Raw genomic sequence first — 18,479 nt, forward strand, 5'->3', positions numbered from 1 at the left:
TAAGGGCTGAATTTTACCAGCCCCTCAACACCGCAGGTCGTGTCGTGTCATTGCCTGAAATGACCATTGGGGGTGTTGGGGAAGGGCCTCTATCACTTGTTTTTCAATGTATTAAAGATTGTTCACATTTACCCTTTAAATATTGAACTTCTTTGTAAGAGCTTAAAGCCCTTTAAAAATGGTGCCGCTGCCTGTGCAGTGGTGCCAGATGCCGTTGTCGGGGACACGGAGGCCATCCCCTCTAAGTCATCGGGAACAGCCGCTCTGCCCCTCTATTTAAATGAGCCCCCACACATAATATCGTGGGGGCTCAGGGACACACAGGATGCATGCCGTTTTTAGAGTGCGCCGCCGTGAACTGCATGAGATAGAGGTACAAATATGTAAACAGATTATGGAAAGGTGTAGGAGCAACAGGGTGGTGATGGATAGGAAATTTTAATTTTCCCAACATTGACTGGGATTCACTTAGTGTTAGAGGTCTAGATGGAGTAGAATTTGTAAGGAGCATCTAGGAGGGTTTTCTAGAGCAGTATGTAAATAGTCCAACTCGAGAAGGGGCCATACTGGACCTGGTGTTAGGGAATGAGCCCGGCCAGGTGGTTGAAGTTTCAGTAGGGGACTACTTTGGGAATAGTGATCACAATTCCGTAAGTTTTAGAATACTCATGGACAAAGACGAGAGTGGTCCTAAAGGAAGAGTGCTAAATTGGGGGAAGGCCAACTATACCAAAATTCGGCAGGAGCTGGGGAATGTAGATTGGGAGCAGCTGTTTGAAGATAAATCCACATTTGATATGTGAGAGGCTTTTAAAGAGAGGTTGATTAGCGTGCAGGAGAGACATGTTCCTGTGAAAATGAGGGATAAAAATGGCAAGATTAGGGAACCATGGATGACAGGTGAAATTGTGAAACTAGCTAAGAGGAAAAAGGAAGCATACATAAGGTCTAGGAGGCTGAAGAAAGACGAAGCTTTGGAAGAATATCGGGAATGTAGGACCAATCTGAAACGAGGAATTAAGAGGGCTAAAAGGGGTCATGAAATATCTTTAGCAAACAGGGTTAAGGAAAATCCCAAAGCCTTTTATTCATATATAAGGAGCAAGAGGGTAACTAGAGAAAGGATTGGCCAACTCAAGGACAAAGGAGGAAAATTATGCGTGGAGTCAGAGAAAATAGGTGAGATTCTAAACGAGTACTTTGCATCGGTATTCACCGAGGAGAGGGACATAACGTTTGTTGAGGTTAGGGATAGATGTTTGATTACTCTAGGTCAAGTCGGCAGAAGGAGGGAGTAAGTGTTGGGTATTCTAAAAGGCATTAAGGTGGACAAGTCCCCAGATCCAGATGGGATCTATCCCAGGTTACTGAGGGAAGCGAGAGAGGAAATAGCTGGGGCCTTAACAGATATCTTTGCAGCATCCTTAAACACGGGTGAGATCCCAGAGAACTGGAGAATTGCTAATGTTGTCCCCTTGTTTAAGAAGGGTAGCAGGGATAATCCAGGTAATTATAGACCGGTGAGCCTGACGTCAGTGGTAGGGAAGCTGCTGGAGAAGATACTGAGGGATAGGATCTATTCCCATTTGGAAGAAAATGGGCTTATCAGTGATAGGCAACATGGTTTTGTGCAGGGAAGTTCATGCCTTACCAAATTAATAGAATTCTTTGAGGAAGTGACAAAGTTGATTGATGAGGGAAGGGCTGTAGATGTCATATACATGGACTTCAGTAAGGTGTTTGATAAGGTTCCCCATGGTAGGTTGATGGAGAAAGTGAAGTCGCATGGGGTCCAGGGTGTACTAGCTAGATGGATAAAGAACTGGCTGGGCAACAGGAGACAGAGAGTAGTAGTGGAAGGGAGTTTCTCAAAATGGAGACGTGTGACCAGTGGTGTTCCACAGGGATCCGTGCTGGGACCACTGTTGTTTGTGATATACATAAATGATTTGGAGGAAAGTATAGGTGGGCTGATTAGCAAGTTTGCTGACGACACTAGGATTGGTGGAGTAGCAGATAGTGAAGGGGACTGTCAGAGAATACAGCAGAATATAGATAGATTAGAGAGTTGGGCAGAGAAATGGCAGATGGAGTTCAATCAGGGCAAATGCGAGGTGATGCATTTTGGAAGATCCAATTCAAGAGTGAACTATACAATAAATGGAAAAGTGATGTCCAGAGAGATTTGGGTGTTCAGGTCCATTGTTCCCTGAAGGTGGCAATGCAGGTCAATAGAGTGGTCAAGAAGGCATATGGCATGCTTTCCTTCATCGGACGGGGTATTGAGTACAAGAGTTGGCAGGTCATGTTACAGTTGTATAAGACTCTGGTTCGGCCACATTTGGAATACTGCGTGCAGTTCTGGTCGCCACATTACCAAAAGGATGTGGATGCTTTGGAGAGGGTGCAGAGGAGGTTCACCAGGATGTTGCCTGGTATTGAGGGTGCTAGCTATGAAGAGAGGTTGAGTAGATTAGGATTATTTTCATTAGAAAGACGGAGGTTGAGGGGGGACCTGAATGAGGTGTACAAAATCATGAGAGGTATAGACAGGGTGGATAGCAAGAAACTTTTTCCCAGAGTGGGGGATTCAATTACTAGGGGTCACGAGTTCAAAGTGAAAGGGGAAAAGTTTAGGGGGGATATGCGTGGAAAGTTCTTTACGCAGAGGGTGGTGGGTGCCTGGAACGCGTTGCCAGCGGAGGTGGTAGACGCGGGCACGATAGCGTCTTTTAAGATGTATCTAGACAGATACATGAATGGGCAGGAAGCAAAGAGATAGAGACCCTTAGAAAATAGGCAACAGGTTTAGATAAAGGATCTGGATCGGCGCAGGCTTGGAGGGCCGAAGGGCCTGTTCCTGTGCTGTAATTTTCTTTGTTCTTTGTTCTTTGGCACACTCATAAAATTCAGCCCGAAGTGTGTAACTGTTCATTGGGTGACTTTCCCAATGCTTTGACTCAGCACTTTATACGCATATCTCCCTCTATACATTAGTGATATTAGGATCTAAGCAAATGTGGAACCACATGTGTATAGCAATAGGGTTATTAAGATTTGATTCAGGTTACCTTGGCAATGAAAGACTTCCCTCGAAGGATTCAAAATGTAGGGACAACTCTATTTTTGTCCAGTTAATTTTTTCGATATCGGCATCAATAACTATCTAAATAGCTGACCAGTTGGTAGATTTTACAGTTTGGAGTTGTTAGCCATGGCTCAGTTAGCAGCACTATTATCAAAGGATGTGGGTTTGAGTTTCACTTCAGAGACTTGAGTACAAAAATCTAGTCTGATGCTATTGACCTTAACAAAAACCAGAAATGCTGGAATCACTCGCAGGTCTGGCAGCATCTGTGGAAAGAGAAGGTGAGTTAACGTTTCGGGTCAGTGACCCTTCTTCGGAACTTGACCTTATTGACCTTAACTCTGTTTCTCTCTCCACAAGATACTGCCAGACCTGCTATTTCAAGCATTTTCTGTTTTTATTTCACTGAAACAGATTATCTGGTCATTATCACATTGTTTTTTGTGGGAGCTTGCAGTGTGCAAATTGGTTGCTACATTTCCCACATGACTACAGTGACAACACTTTAAATGTACTTGATTGGCTATAAAGTATTTTGGGGTGTTCTGCGCTTGTGAAGTTCATTATTAAATGCCTTTATTTTCAACATACCTGTAGTCTAGATATTACAGATTTATGGATGGTGAAGACAGGAAAAACTTGTGATTTTAATGTCAGGAAATGTTCAAACTATCCAAGGAAGTAACTTTTACACCTGTCCGACAGATTGCATTACACTGAGGGTCAGTGATTTTTTTACTTAACTACCATATCTCCAATGCGTCTGATTAAATTGGTTAGTTTAATTTCAAAGGTTTTCTAGTTACCCTTAATTCAGTATAACTTGTTTTTTTTCTCTGAATATAATGTCTCGGCTTGGCAAAATAAACTGTTAAAAATTAAAACCGCAGTGTTACAAAATACAACTTGCACTTGTTTTGCCATTGTAGACGTCTAGAACATGTCCTCAGACTTTGGTGGGGCCCCATTTTATCTGATGTTCCTTAAATTTGTCGGTGAACTCAGACGTCAGTCCGTTTTGCATGTCAGTGTGGTTATCACCCCACAACTCATCCAGCAGATTTGAACAAAAATATTGCGGTTTCAGGCCTTATCAGCCGCTGAAATACGCCAAAGGAGACAAGTCATCAGACAGTTTGTAAGGGACTTAACGGTTGATTTCTTGTTTTGACAGGAAACTTATTTTTAAAAAAGGGCGTCGCTGGCTGTAACATCTGTTCCCTGGCCTGTAAACTTCTTTTTGTGGCGTTACTTTGCGTGCCATCTATTGTGTCATCTATTAACGCTTTAATACTATGGGGTACATTCAATAGGTGTTATGTATCGGGTGTGTGTGTATGCACATACGTAGGTGCAATCTACCCACGCGCATATTTGACATTGTACCTTATAATCAGCACAAATAGAATAGGTAGCTGTGGCTTATTTTGCTGCTAAGCATTATTAGGAAGGTCCAAAAATCAATTGCAGCAAAATTATTGCTAAGCTGAATAACCAGAATAGCAATATATTCATTTTCTTTTAGCATCTATTCGGGGCAATTTTAACCTCACATGCCCATTGGGAAAATGATGGCATTGCATGCAATGCTGGTTTTACCCCCTGCCTGATTTTACTCTCCATTCAAATTAATGGAGAATAATATTAGCCAGGGTGTAAAGTCAGTGTTCCATCTACTCCTGTGGGTTTCCTACCTAGAGAGTTAGGTTAAAGTTAACTCAATTATCTTCCACTGAAGAGGATGTGCTCACCACCTCCCCTTTATCCCCTCACAAGTCTTCCTTTAACCATATGTCCCTGAGAGTCACTGACTGCTGTCCGGCCATTCCCAATGCTGCTTTTGGCAGATAGCCACAATGGTCTGAAAATTCCTGGGTCCCCACTCCACTGGCACAAGTGCAGCAGCGCAGAACCCCCACTCTGCCTCACCTAAGACTGAAGACCCCATTCCAAAATCCATGGAGGAATTTAACTGCGTAGTTGGGGTGGGTCAGTGGTACCCGCACGAACACAACAACAACAACAATTTATTTTTAAATAGCACCTTTAACATAATAAAACATCCCAAGGCACTTCACAGGAACATTATAAAACAAAGTATGACACCAAGCACATTAGTGGCAGCTGCTCTGATCTGAGCTGATCTGTCCTTCTAAGACAAAGCAGAGTCCTTCCAAGGATTAAATTAGCCAATGATTTTTTTTTAAAGGTTCAATTTTGGAGGGCACCAACAGCCCACCCATTCCAGGACTGAAGGAACCAGAGTCATTTTGAGTTAAATGGGACCAGCAAGCTGCTGCGTCAAATCAGTATCCCGATGCAAGTTGGCGGATTCAGGCCAGCTTGATATCAAGCAGCCTGGATGCTGCAGGCCAGCAGCAAGGTAAATCCAATGGGTGGATGGGTAACGATCATGAGGTGGGCGGTGGGGGGGGTGGGGGGAGAAACCAGGGTGACAGTATCATTGATATTCTTGTGCAGCCTGGAGAAGCACTCCTGTTCCTTCTGGCTCCACAAAAATCATTTGCTACTTGCCTTTACAGGGCCTCTTTGGTTCTATCACCATTGAAACTGAATGCATCTCACAGGACCCCAATGTGCATTTTAAAAGCAGTCTACCAGCTGAAACAGGCAGGCACTTTGGTCATCCAGTTGTAGGCCTCTGTGAAAATGACAGCGGGCTGAACATCAGCATTAATGAACCCATTTTAAGGTTGTTCCCTCTTCATTAACCAATTGTAGTGAGTTAAAATCAATCCCAAAAGTCCAGAGGATACTCTGAAGGGCAAAAGTAGTCAATCTGCTAAAATCCTGTTACAGACCATTAACTTTTATAAAAACAAAGTCAAATTCCTAGTTAATACTGAAAGCATTATGCCACAAGATTTCACGTTTTATGAAAAACTTTACAGTACAAGAGTTAAACAAAGTCAAATACTACTAACAACACTACAATTTGGAAACACATGTTAAACTTAAAATCTTAACAGAACATGAAGATGTATACTTCAAACTCTAAATCTCAAAAGAACACTCCTATTCAACTGTTACTTCCACCCCATGAATTTCCTTACGTGTTACAGGATCTTGGTGGCTTGTTCACATCTCCTGGGACCAATCCAAAGTGCACTACAGCTCTTAGGAATTCACTTCTATTTCCTTAATTTCTTAGCTATCTTCTGAGGTATCAGACCTCCTGGATCTGGACTTCCCAGCTTGAGCAGGGGCCTTACTCAAAAGAGAAACATTCCTGGTTCCTGATGGCCTCTTTCCTCCTGAGTCTAATTGACTTCCAAAAGCCAACTGCTTGTCTGACGCCAACTGCTTGTCTAAAAGCCAACTGACTGACTGTGTCAGCAAGCACAGAGATCAAAAACCCAACAGGAACCCCCTGCATCATCTATCTCCCAAGCAAAGTGGTACATGTGGGATGTCCTAGCTAGCAATTTAAACTAATTATTTCCAACTCCAAATCTTCTGTTTATTCTAGGAAAACATATGAATAATTTAAACCCCTAATTGAGGCAGCTGCAGACATACTGTCTCCATCAAGAAGTTCAGAAAGGTTCCCATTATTTAGGGTCTCCACACTTCCCATTATGACTTTACTAAATAAACATGGGCCATCATTTGATCTGTAACCACCCTAAGTTTGTTTACCAGCTTCTTGAACCAGGTGTTTTCATTTGTCTTGAATTTTAAAAAAATCAATTCCCAAATTAAAAGTTACCTCCAGAAAATTAATCCCGCCCAGGAATCAGATGATCATAACAGATCCCACAGAGGGGATTGATTGCCTTACTCTAGTAAAGGCTTGGGTCTTTCAGAAGACCTTAGGGAGACTCACACTTGGTCTCAAATGTGGAAGGACCTGTGGAAGCCTGGGAACTACCCTTGACATGCCCTCTTGAAGTGTCTGAGAGGAAGATCTGCTCACATTACCCCTTGTCACAATTTAATGGTTTGGTCAAAGGGTCAATATCCTGTCAGATTAGAGATCATGCCCATATTCTAGGCAGAAATGCACTTAACACTCTTTCCAGCCCCAGGAATTTTGGAGCCAATGTACACACAACACCTACATAATAATTTATAAGAAATTTAGCCATGCCCACCTGTATTAATGATGCATCTTCAACTGGGGCTGCAACTGCAATCCTATTTTCTTGTCCTTTGCTTTATAATTATATATTATTCATTTTTAAATACCTACCCAATTCATTTTTAAAGTATATTAAAACCTCTGACTCAGTAATCACTTTGGGTATAACCATCTACATTCAAATAACCCTCTGTAAAAAATGTTTTCTAACTTCCCCCTTTGTTCGTCTGGTGAGAATCCTAGCACCAGCTTGGCAGTGAGGTATGGAGAAAAATCACTAATGCTGAAAATCTTTAATAAAAAGGAAAACTGGAAATGGATGGCACATTGCTCATCTTCTGAAAGAAGGAAAAAAGGTTCTTCTGTTAGGTATGTTCCTGTAACTTTTGAACTTTTGTCTGATTACAGTCATCACAGAATCTTTACAACATACATGCTTACGAAGGAGTCATAGCACTTCACCATCAGTTACAGACTGCTTTCGCCCAAGGAATATACCCCTCCTACAGGCAAGACAGAGTAATGACAAGAGCTTTCCCTGATATGCATGGACACTTTCAATGATGTATATATTAACTGTGGTTACCATTTTAATGTCATAACATCTGCTTGACCTCTAAAAAGATCAACCACAAACAAGAGAATGTGGACAAAGAAGCCAGTGGTACTAATGGAGACATAATCATATTACACAGTGAATTATCGAAGTAACATATGATTACACTATTGGAAAATTGATATACATAATTTACTGGCAACAAACAGTAAGAACCAGTGACAGCAGCTTTGGAAAAACAGAGTAAGGATTATAGTATTTAATAGGGCTGGATGTTCATAGTATTCAGCCAAGTTCAAAGTTCAAATAATTATTAATACATTATCATAAATTATGCTTTAAAAAGAATAGAAAGCAATAAAAGTAAATTCAATTAAAATTTACACTGAAAGATTTAAAGAAGGTAGTTATGAATATGTGTTCTCAACAATAAATATCATTCAGTAGAAACTGAAAGAATACAGCAAAGAACTGAAAGCAGCTACCAGTGATTTTAAATCAGTATATACCAATGGATTCCCAGAACACTCCAATGGCTGTTTGCAGGGCTTTTGGGGGGAGCCTTGTAAATAATATTTTTAAAACATTATTTAGTGTAAAACAAATGACTTCTCAACAATCGCTCCAGAAAGAGAACAGATGTACTATTGCTGATGGTTCTGAATGGATGCACTGTTACAAGATCCCTTTGTATCTCACAGTAACATGGTGATCTTTCGAAGCAGGGGGAATAGACCAAGGGTCTATCAAGCCCACTAGCCTAGTCCCAAAATATTACCTTGAAGCATTTCTAAATCTAATAACCCTGAATTCAAAGCATAAAGTCCTATCAATGGGCTTATTTTCTAAAATAAAGCGAGGGAAAATGCTATATTTGCTTGCAATATTTGCCCAGAATAATGCTTTATTTAAGAGCTTGAAAGAGAAAAGACTAAAAGAAGCAATGAAAACATAATGGCCCAGATTTTCCTGTCAAAGTAACAATGAGGCTAATGGCGATCACCTTTATTCATATGCAAATGGTACAGCAACTTCAGGCAAGGGACTAAGGCATGGGTTAAACTCAAATATCCAATAGCTGCTGGCATGTTGCTCCACTCCGCCATTGGCTTTGCAAAAATGCCATGTCACTATCTACCTCGCCATTGAAATGCATTGAACAGCATCAAGTTGATGTATTTATGTGGTAGACATGAACTAAACTCACCACAGAAATTTAAGTCTTGTCCATTCCAGTCTCAGTATGCTTTTAACAATGTGATGAGTGTTAATTACTGCCAATCACCCTCTCTGGTACTGAATATTAACTACTACATGTATGTAGTCTCATTTATTCAGGTTTTAACTGTTGTTGGAGATATTAAAAATTTCGCATTTCAAATTAAAACTTATTTTTAATTTTATTTTTTTCTCTTTTAATCAAATCTTTTTTTCCCTCTCTTTATTTCTTTTTCTGTACCTGATTTGGTACCGAATTCACCAACTCCAATTTACACTTCCTTTTCAGTCCTTGTGCTGGGCCTTTCACAATCCTTCAATCTGATTGGATAAGGTTTCAGATATGGTTTCCCTTGCTGCAGCATTATCAGCTCACACTTTCAGCAACTTGCCATGCAAAAAAAAATGTAAAAGTCTAAACATGCAAGGAAAAGCTGTATTGGATCAATGGATTATCTTTAAGGAAGAGATGCTTCAGGAATTCCAATAAGGGCAAAAGGTAGGGGATGACAAGGGAGATAGAGATTATGATGAAACAAAATAAGAGGGTGTATGATGCATGTCAGGTGAATTCTTCACGTGAGAACCAGGCCAAATACAACAAGTTGAGAAGAAAGGTGAAGAGGAAAATAAGACTGGGAAAGAGAGTATATGAGAATAGAATGGTAGTCAACATAAAAGGATTAAAATCTTCTACTGCCATGTAACTTGTAAGTAGTAGTCAGAGGTGGAGTGAGGCCTCTTAGGGACAAAGAGGCAATATATGCTTAGAGGTGCAGGGCAAGGCTGGAATACTTAATGATTACTTTGTATCAGTGTTTACTAAGGAAGAGGAATCTGACAAAATATCAGTGGAAGCAAAGAGAGTAGAGGCAATGGATAAGGTAAAAATTGAGAGGGGAAGGTACTGAAAAGGGTACATAAGTCACCTTGGTCTGGATGGCTTGCATCCCAGGTTGCTAAAGGAAGTAGGAGTGGAGCTTGCGCAAGGGCTTGCCATAATCTTTCAATCTCCCCTGGATACAGGGGAGGTGCCAGAGGATTGGAGAGTAGCAAATGTGACCCCGTTATCGAAGAAAGGGTGTGAGGTCAATCCTAGCAACTGCAGGCCAGTTAGTTTAATATCAGAGGTGGGTAAGATTTTAGAAACAATAATCAGGGAAAAAATCAACAGATGTTTGAAGAGGTTTTAGTTAATTAAGGATAGCCAGCACGGATATGTAAAAGGCAGATCATGTCTGACTAAACTAATTGAATGTTTTGATAAAGTAATAGGGAAGGTTGATGAAGGGAATGTGGTGGATGTTGTCTATATGGATTTTAAGAAAGCATTTGATGAAGTATCACATAATTGGATGGTTAATTGAGGCTCATGGAATAGGAGGGTCAGTGTCCAAGGATAAAAAATTGTCTTAAGGACAGAAAACAGCAAGTCATGGTAAATGGCTGTTTTACAGACAGGAGGATGATAAGCAGTGGTGTTCCCCAAGAGTCAGTGCTGGGATCACTTTTTTTCTTGCTATATATAAATGATTTGGATCTTGGAATACAGAGTAGTATTTCAATATTTGCCATGACATCAAACCCGGAGGTATGGCAAACAGTGAAGATGATATGAACTGCTTGCAACAGGAAATAGATCGACTAGCAGAATGGGCAGGCTGGTGGCAAATGGAATTTAATACTGACAAGTGTGAGGTGATGCATTTTGGTAGAAGGACTAGGGAGAGGCAATATATACTTAATGGCACAGTTCTAAAGAGTGTGTAGGAACAGAAGGACCTGAGGGTGCATGTGCATCAATCTTTGAAGGTGGCAGGACATATTGAGAGAGTGGTTTGCAAAGCATGTGGGATGTCGGGCTTCATAAACAGAGACATTTTGTACAAAAACAGGGACATTATGCTGAACCTTTATAAAGCACTAGTCAGGCCCCAACCAGAGTATTGCGTCCAGTTCTGGTCACCACGCTTTAGGAAGGATGTGAGGGTCCTTGAGAGGATACAGAGGAGATTTACCAGAATGGCTCCAGGGATGGGGGATTTTAGTTACAAGGTTAGGTTGGAAAAGCTAGGGATGTTCTCCTGGAAACAAAGGAGATTGAGGGGAGTTTTGATAGAGGTATACAAGATTATGGCAGGCTTAGATAAATTAGACAAAGAAAAACTGTTCCCATTAACTAATGGTACAAAGACTAGGGGACACAGATTGAAGGTTTTGGGCAACAGATGCAGGGGGAATGTGAGGAAGAACTTTTTTGCACAGTGAATGGGGCAGGGGAGCAGGACTGACTGTTGCTCCATTGAGAGCAGGCATGGAATCGATGGGCCAAATGGCCTTCTCTGTGCCATAAATGACTCTATGACTAGGTAACACTAACTAACAGCAAACACATTTAGATGCCCTACTGCAGCAAAATTTGGGGCAATTTTATTTGCTCTTAGGATGTGAGTGATTCTGGCAAGGCCACATTTATTAACCATCCTTAGTTACCCTGAGAATGTGGTGGTGGGACTTCTCCTTGAAAAGCTGAAAGCTTTATGCTCATGTGTTTCTAGGGTTTTAAACCAGCAATGATGAAGGAACGATAGGAGATGCAGGGAACAGATAAAGAAAACAAACTTAAAAAATAGAAAAAGTGAAATATAAAATTACAAAAAAATAAAAAAACAAAATGTAGAAAGAAATGAATTAAGGAACGAATGGTACTGGCAGAAGACATTTTCCCCAATTTTCTCTCTCCTTAAGTCTCAGACTGCTACCAGACTTCAGTTTGTGGGTTGAATTTTATGATCCCGCTACCAGCACAAAATGGCGGCGGTCCCACTTGTGATGTCAGTGGCTGCATGGCAGGGCGGCAATGGAGACACCGTTCACGGTGTCACCTGATGTTGGAGCATCTTTAAAAGTGTGCCAGCCCTACATTTACTCTCTCCATGCACACAAGCCTCTTGCAGAGCTCCCCCCGTTCACACACAAGCCCCTTGGAAACTCAGCACAATGGCTGTAAATCCCACTTCCCCTATGCTATTCTAGTTAGGTTGCCTTCCCTTTCACGGCACTGAGGCCTCTTGCCTCGGTGGCGCCAGCTATTCCAAGTCACAAAACTGAAGACACGTGAGTGCTGGACCTCAACCACAAAATTGAGAAACCTTCGTTGGATCGCAGTGCATTAGATTCAAATTTATTTATTGCAGTATTTCAAACATTTAAATGATGACGCTGTTGTGTCGGGGCGTCAGTACCGCCAAGGTACTTCCCTGCCTCCAACAAAATTGTCATGCTGCGGTACGGTGCCGGGTTTCATGGTGGATGGCTCCACAGAGATTCTCTGCCCCCCACCCCCCCTCCCCTCCCCCATGCCACCAAACCTGCCTCTGACAAGAGAACAAAATTCAGCCCACCGTGTTCGGGTACTTCACTTAGGGCATTATTCGTGTATGTGTCACTAGGCTATTCAATCATGCTGGCCAGGTGCACAAATAATATCAATACCTTTTCAGAAGCAGATTTTCATTAAAACCGGTAGCATACTGGGCATTCCCCCATTGTGTAAATCGGGTGCTATAAAATGATAGTTGCTTTCAGTGAATCCGTTGGAGTTATGTAGCGGTTGGATATGTCCCTTTTTAATTGGGCTTGTTTTTGAATTAATTATTCCAGTTTACTTCGTCATTTGACAGATAAACCTTTGCTATGGGCTTGGCTCTCGTTGTGCGCATGCGTAGAGGCAGGTGGGAATTTAGCTTAAATTCAAAAACTCCACAGAAGATCTTCAGACATTCAGAACTCACCAAGAGCTTAACTTCCGCACCGAGTAACGGCTAGTGTTATTGGCAACCGTGCAGTATGTCTGAGAATTCAGAGTACGGCGAAATGGTAAGAGAAACTTGAATTACTAGTAAAATATGTTTTTTCATGCCTGTAAATAACTTTAAATTGTGCACCAAAAAGTTTTATTGAAAAAAATCTGCAGTTACAATTGTGGCGCTTTATTTGCAAAACATCCTTTTTTTTTAGCTTAAAGCATTTATATACAGTGTATATACGGTGCAAAGTAAGCATTTTCTGTAATAAAATCATTTTTTCTGTGGCTGACACATAAACTGTTCTGTGCAAAGTAAGGATGATCGGAGTGACATTACCACAATATTATACAATATATACAAAATTAAATCATTGAACATGCCTGTGAAAAGTCAATAAGAGTTTTCAGGATTTTAATATTTGCGGGTCTAGATTAACCTCTCCAATGTGGGATCATTTAGTGAGATTAGTTACATTTAATGAAACTGGTTCCATGTGCGTGCATGTTTTGAAAAGATATTTTACAATATTGATCCAATCCTTTAGCCTCGCTTATCTGGTTCCGTATTTTTGTTTTACCGCGCGTTTTGCTACGATTTGCCTTTTGAAACCAGGGTGGTTAAGATTCACTCGGTTTGAACCTAAGGAATCACAGAAGACCGAAAGTTTAAAATTACAGCGCTCAACCGCAATTTTGGACATTTTTAAGTTAAAAGGCCCTTATTTCGAAGCGGGAGTTGTTTCATTGATACCAGTGAATTGCATTCGCGTATTCCCTTTTGGAAACACCCACACCTACAGGTGTGTGATCTTGCAGGTACACACTGAATGGATGAGACGTAGAATTGGTACGCGTTACTATTTCACTGAAGACATCATTTTACGTACCAATAAACAAACATGTAGAACCGTTTGTCTAATAATAACAAAAAAAACTCCCCAGAATGTCTTTGAACGTTACTTATTACTCACGTGGGGTAAACACCAAAACTGAAACTTCAGAAAGCAGTGGGAGAGCTTAGTAAAAACAAGACTGAAGAGGTTTAAAAGAAGCAGTTAAGGGCCGGAGTCAAGTAGCAAAGAATGGCACAGCAAAACATTGTGTTAAAACCAAAAAGTGCTGGAAATACTCAGCACTGTGTTGATCATTCATATTGTACAGAGTGACTGCAACCCCATTAACTCGCCACATCAGGCACTGCACCGAGATGCGTACAGCGAAGCAATTGCGATCAATCCCACTATATAATTGTAGATATTCACTATGATTTCACCTCCAAAATCCCCCGCCATCCAAAAAAGCCGTTATACACTGCTTCTCCGGTTATGTAAGCCCAGTTTGTGTAACTCGTTGACTTCAGGCGGAGCTTTATTATTGCACAAGGCTCAAGTCCTGCCTCTCGCACGCTTATTGCTTAGAGTTTAGCATGAGTTTAGCAAACCAAGTGTGACCCAAACCTACAACCAAAACCGCCTACGTAACCCCTTATCAAGCTTCAAAGTTTTGTGGATGTCAGAAATTCTAACCCAAATAAGAGCTTTGCTTCCTATTCGCTCCGTTAGAATCTGGGTATTGTCCCGGAAACCTGGTGTGTTTGGAAAAGGGAAAGGTGCAGCTTTAAATAAATAAATCAAACAACTTTGGTGTTTGTTAATAAAACTTCTTGTTTCTAGTTACAGTATATGCAGGTGACTTACGATGCAAGTTATCACAATGACACCGACGCTTTTAACTACACATATGAAGAGGGTGTTTTGTGCAATGGTGAAAACGTGTACTTCAAAAGCATCTTCTTCCCTTGTGTCTTCTCGCTGGTCTTTGTGCTGGGGATCGTTGGCAATGGCTTGGTGGTGGTCATCATGGGCTACCATGGCAGAGTGCGCACCATGACTGACAAATACAGGCTGCATTTGTCCGTGGCCGATCTGCTCTTCGTCTTGACTCTCCCGTTCTGGTCCATCGATGCCAGCCACAACTGGTATTTTGGAGACGCGATGTGTAAGATCGTGCACATCATCTACACTGTGAACTTGTACAGCAGCGTTTTAATTCTGGCTTTCATCAGCATGGATCGCTACTATGCGGTCGTGCACGCAACCAACAGTGTCGGACCGCGGAAGCTTTTGGCTGATCGGTTAGTGTATGTGGGAGTCTGGCTACCAGCAATCCTGCTGACAGTGCCCGACATCGTCTTCGCTAAAACCAGAAATCTCATGGGCAGGGTGGTGTGCGAACGCATTTACCCACAGGAGACTTACCAGTCTTGGCAGGTCGCTTTCCGAATCCAAGGGATCGCGGTGGGATTCGTGCTGCCGGCTCTGGTCATCCTGATCTGCTACTGCATCATCATTTCCAAACTCTCCCGCTCCACTGGCCTTCAGAAGCGGAAAGCCTTGAAAATCACCATCGTCCTGATTGTCACTTTCTTCTTCTGCTGGCTGCCCTATTACATCGTCATTTCCATTGACACTGTCATGCTCATGAAGGGAAGCGCGTATTCCTGCGACGTGGAGCAAATTGTGATCACAACCATGGCGATCACTGAAGCCATTGCCTTCTTTCACTGTTGCCTTAATCCCATTTTGTACGCCTTTGTCGGGGTTAACTTCAAAAGTTACACCCGAAGAGTCTTCAGTCACTCCGAAACCAGGTGCTCTTCTCTTAGGAAACTTAAAAACAAGGACAGACGAGGAGCCCACCCATCAGTTTCAACGGAGTCAGAGTCTTCCAGTCTTCAGTCTAGTTGCTAACTTATTCCTCAAATCCACTCAACCTTTGTATAAAAGCTGCATTAATTGGATTTTTGTTTTCGTATCAATGTTTTCACTACTGGTGTCCAATCCTATATGTCTTTGTTGTTTTAATATTGCGATTGCTATTTATACAATGGGTTATTTATGTCTTCAAATCTTTGTAACCTTATAAATACGTTTTATACTATTCTGTTTCATTACGTTTCTGTTCTGTAAATGGTTGTAAAATACACGAAAATAGCGGCAGGGAAACAAATGTGGCTGGACTTTGGTTAAGTTTTTGGACTGTACTTCTTTGTCATCTACCCTGATGTAAATAAAGCGTGTGGTTGAACAATATAATTTTTACTTCGCGCGTAAATGCTCCCTTTACACTGTAAAGTGATGACTATAATTATGGGGTGACTGGGGGACAAATGAGTTGCTTATAATCAGCAATCCATATCACTGATTTGGCACCTTTGTAAAGACCTAATATAACTGCATTTTATTTGTATCAGTTTTCTATAAGCGATTCCGGGTGCACTTGTATTTCCGCAGATAATGTAAATAAATGCATTATTTCTCATAGAAATTTTATGGTGTATTGCTTTCGACAACTTCATGCTGACAACTTAGAGTTACTTCCACATAAACACGAAAATGCTAAAATATCCACGTTTAGTTTAATTGTAACAAGACTCTGACAGGAGATGCAGCCTTTCATGTGCACCTGTCATAGGTTCTGTTCCCATTAATGCTCAAGAATTAGGGGGAAATGCCTCCTTGACAATTATCTAATGCGGAAAAGTCCCGAAAACCCGGTCCAGAAGGCATGAGAGCCTTGATTCGAGTGTCACCTGATCTGTGTAGTTAGTTTTGTTTGTTCTTAGCTGTTAACTGGAGACGCATCTGCTCTCTCAGTCCGACATGAAAGATCCCATGGCATAATGCCGAAAAAAGAGCAGGGAAGTCATCCCCTGGTATCCTGGCCAATATTTGTCCCTTAATCAATATCACTAAAAAACGGATTATCTGGCCAATAACACATTGTTGTTTGTGGGAGCTTGCTGTGCAAATTTTGGCTGCGAGGTTTTCTATATTACAAGGTACTTCATTGGCTGCACAGCGCTTTGGGAGATCTTGAGATTGTGAAAGGGCACAATGCAAATCTTTCTTTTTAATTTCATTTAACAATAAACTGTGGTTTCACAGCTGTTTACAAATCTGAATCTTCAATAAACAGCATCTTTCTCCATATCTTGGTTATAAATTGAGGTATTTGCATAAAAAAATGTTTCTGACATTACTTTTCTCCAAACATAATCAACCAGTAGAATTGGGAAAATATCAAAAAATTGCAAGCAAAATAATAATTAGAACATACCTTTTCCCAATGTGATATACTCAGGAGCAACAATTAACTAGAGATTACTGGTTCTCCGATGTTGGTCCTCCACAAATATTTTGGAATTTTCAAATAAATGTTAAGCAATATCAAGTAGTCAAATGGGCCACGTGGGAATGCTGTTCCACAGTTGGCAGTATATGGCAGCAAGTGCAAAGGGAAGTTAACCTAAATGCGTTTTGAGCAATTTCATACCTGAGCTCAGTTTGTGTTGATAGGAAGCCAAAATTGCTTCAGACCAATGTAAAACTAGCCTTTGCCTTTCTCCAGAAACGAGCATGTTCTGAATGCTGCTGGATTTCAAGATGATACAGATGATGGAAGTTCCAGGAAAAACCTACTGTCCACCATTTTTATCACAGCATCCAATGGTTTCATAAACAATTCCATTTGGTTTTCCATCTTTCTTCTGGCCTGCACTATTCTGCCCGGAAGTTTATTCCATGTGTTGGCCATTTCGCACTGACTTATATTGATCCTAAGTTTATCTATTGCTGCCTCCCACACTCAACTACATCCACAGAAAACTGTTTCAGGCATCACTAATTGGATTTGGTTAAAGATCTTTAGCAATTCATAATAATTACACTTATCCTTTGAACACAATGGTAAATCTAATTATTCAGAAAATAATAAGTTGATTAATTCTGTTAAAATTGAGATGGATTAGAAAAATAAATACAGAACCTAGTAACACTATGGTCGACGTCTGCTGGGACAGTGGAACACCAAAGTGATATCCAGGAGTTTGAGCCTGTGCTGCAAAACTGCTACAGCAACTACAACTAAATAGGGCATTTAGCACAACCAGTTGGTTTATCGTCCACATGAGCAGTAGTCCTAATCCCATGTGCCCCCTCTGCTGCCATAGCCCTGTATTTATTTTCCTGCAAACAGCTATCTAACCTATTCTTAAATGCTGACAAGGACTTTGCTTAACTCATTAAATCTGATAGTGCATTCCACAGCCTCTATGTATAAAAAAATTCAGCTGCTCCCTGTCCAAAATTTTATATCTATGTCCTTTTGTTCTAGACCCCTCGATCACTGGCAACAATGGAGTAGATTTTGACTTTGTACAATAGTTTAAAGAAGGTAATAGCGAACTGACAGCCATTTTACATCTCTCCCAATTTTTATTTCCATTGAAGTCAATGGTAATAAAAATCGGGACAGATGTTAAAGAAGCTGCTGTCTCGCCATCACCCTTTTTTTCTTCATTCGGTAGGATGTGGGCATCGCTGGCCAGCCAGCATTTATTGCCCATCCCTAATTGCCCTTGAGAAGGTGGTGGTGAGCTGCCTTCCTGAACCGCTGCAGTCCTTGTGGTATGGGTGCTATTAGGGAGTTCCAGAATTTTGACCCAGCAACAGTGAAGGAACGGCTATATAGTTCCAAGTCAGGATGGTGTGTGACTTGGAAGGGAACTTGCAGGTGGTGGTGTTCCCATGCATTCTTCCTATATTGTGGACCTCAATACTGCACACACTGTTTCAACCGTGGACTTACTACAGTGTTATATAGCTTCACCATATGTCTCAACTTTTATATTTGACACTTCTTTCCA

The 18,479-nt window shown here is 41.1% G+C and overlaps 1 protein-coding gene across 2 annotated transcripts; it reads left to right on the top strand.

The window, feature by feature from the left end:
* The first annotated feature begins 12,731 nt into the window (after positions 1–12,731).
* LOC137371935 (C-X-C chemokine receptor type 4-like) lies at positions 12,732–16,099 on the top strand. Of its 2 annotated transcripts, none has more exons than XM_068035037.1 (2): positions 12,732–12,843; positions 14,446–16,099. In XM_068035037.1, the coding sequence occupies exons 1-2, from the start codon at positions 12,814–12,816 to the stop codon at positions 15,520–15,522; spliced, it is 1,107 nt and encodes a 368-aa protein (XP_067891138.1). In that variant the 5' UTR covers positions 12,732–12,813; the 3' UTR covers positions 15,523–16,099. The 2 variants fall into 2 exon arrangements, with proteins under 2 accessions (XP_067891138.1, XP_067891139.1); XM_068035038.1 differs by having other exon boundaries at positions 14,452–16,099.
* The last annotated feature ends 2,380 nt before the right edge of the window (positions 16,100–18,479 follow it).

The sequence above is a fragment of the Heterodontus francisci genome, chromosome 7 (genome assembly GCF_036365525.1).
Source record: "Heterodontus francisci isolate sHetFra1 chromosome 7, sHetFra1.hap1, whole genome shotgun sequence".
Classification (NCBI taxonomy): Eukaryota; Metazoa; Chordata; class Chondrichthyes; order Heterodontiformes; family Heterodontidae; genus Heterodontus; species Heterodontus francisci.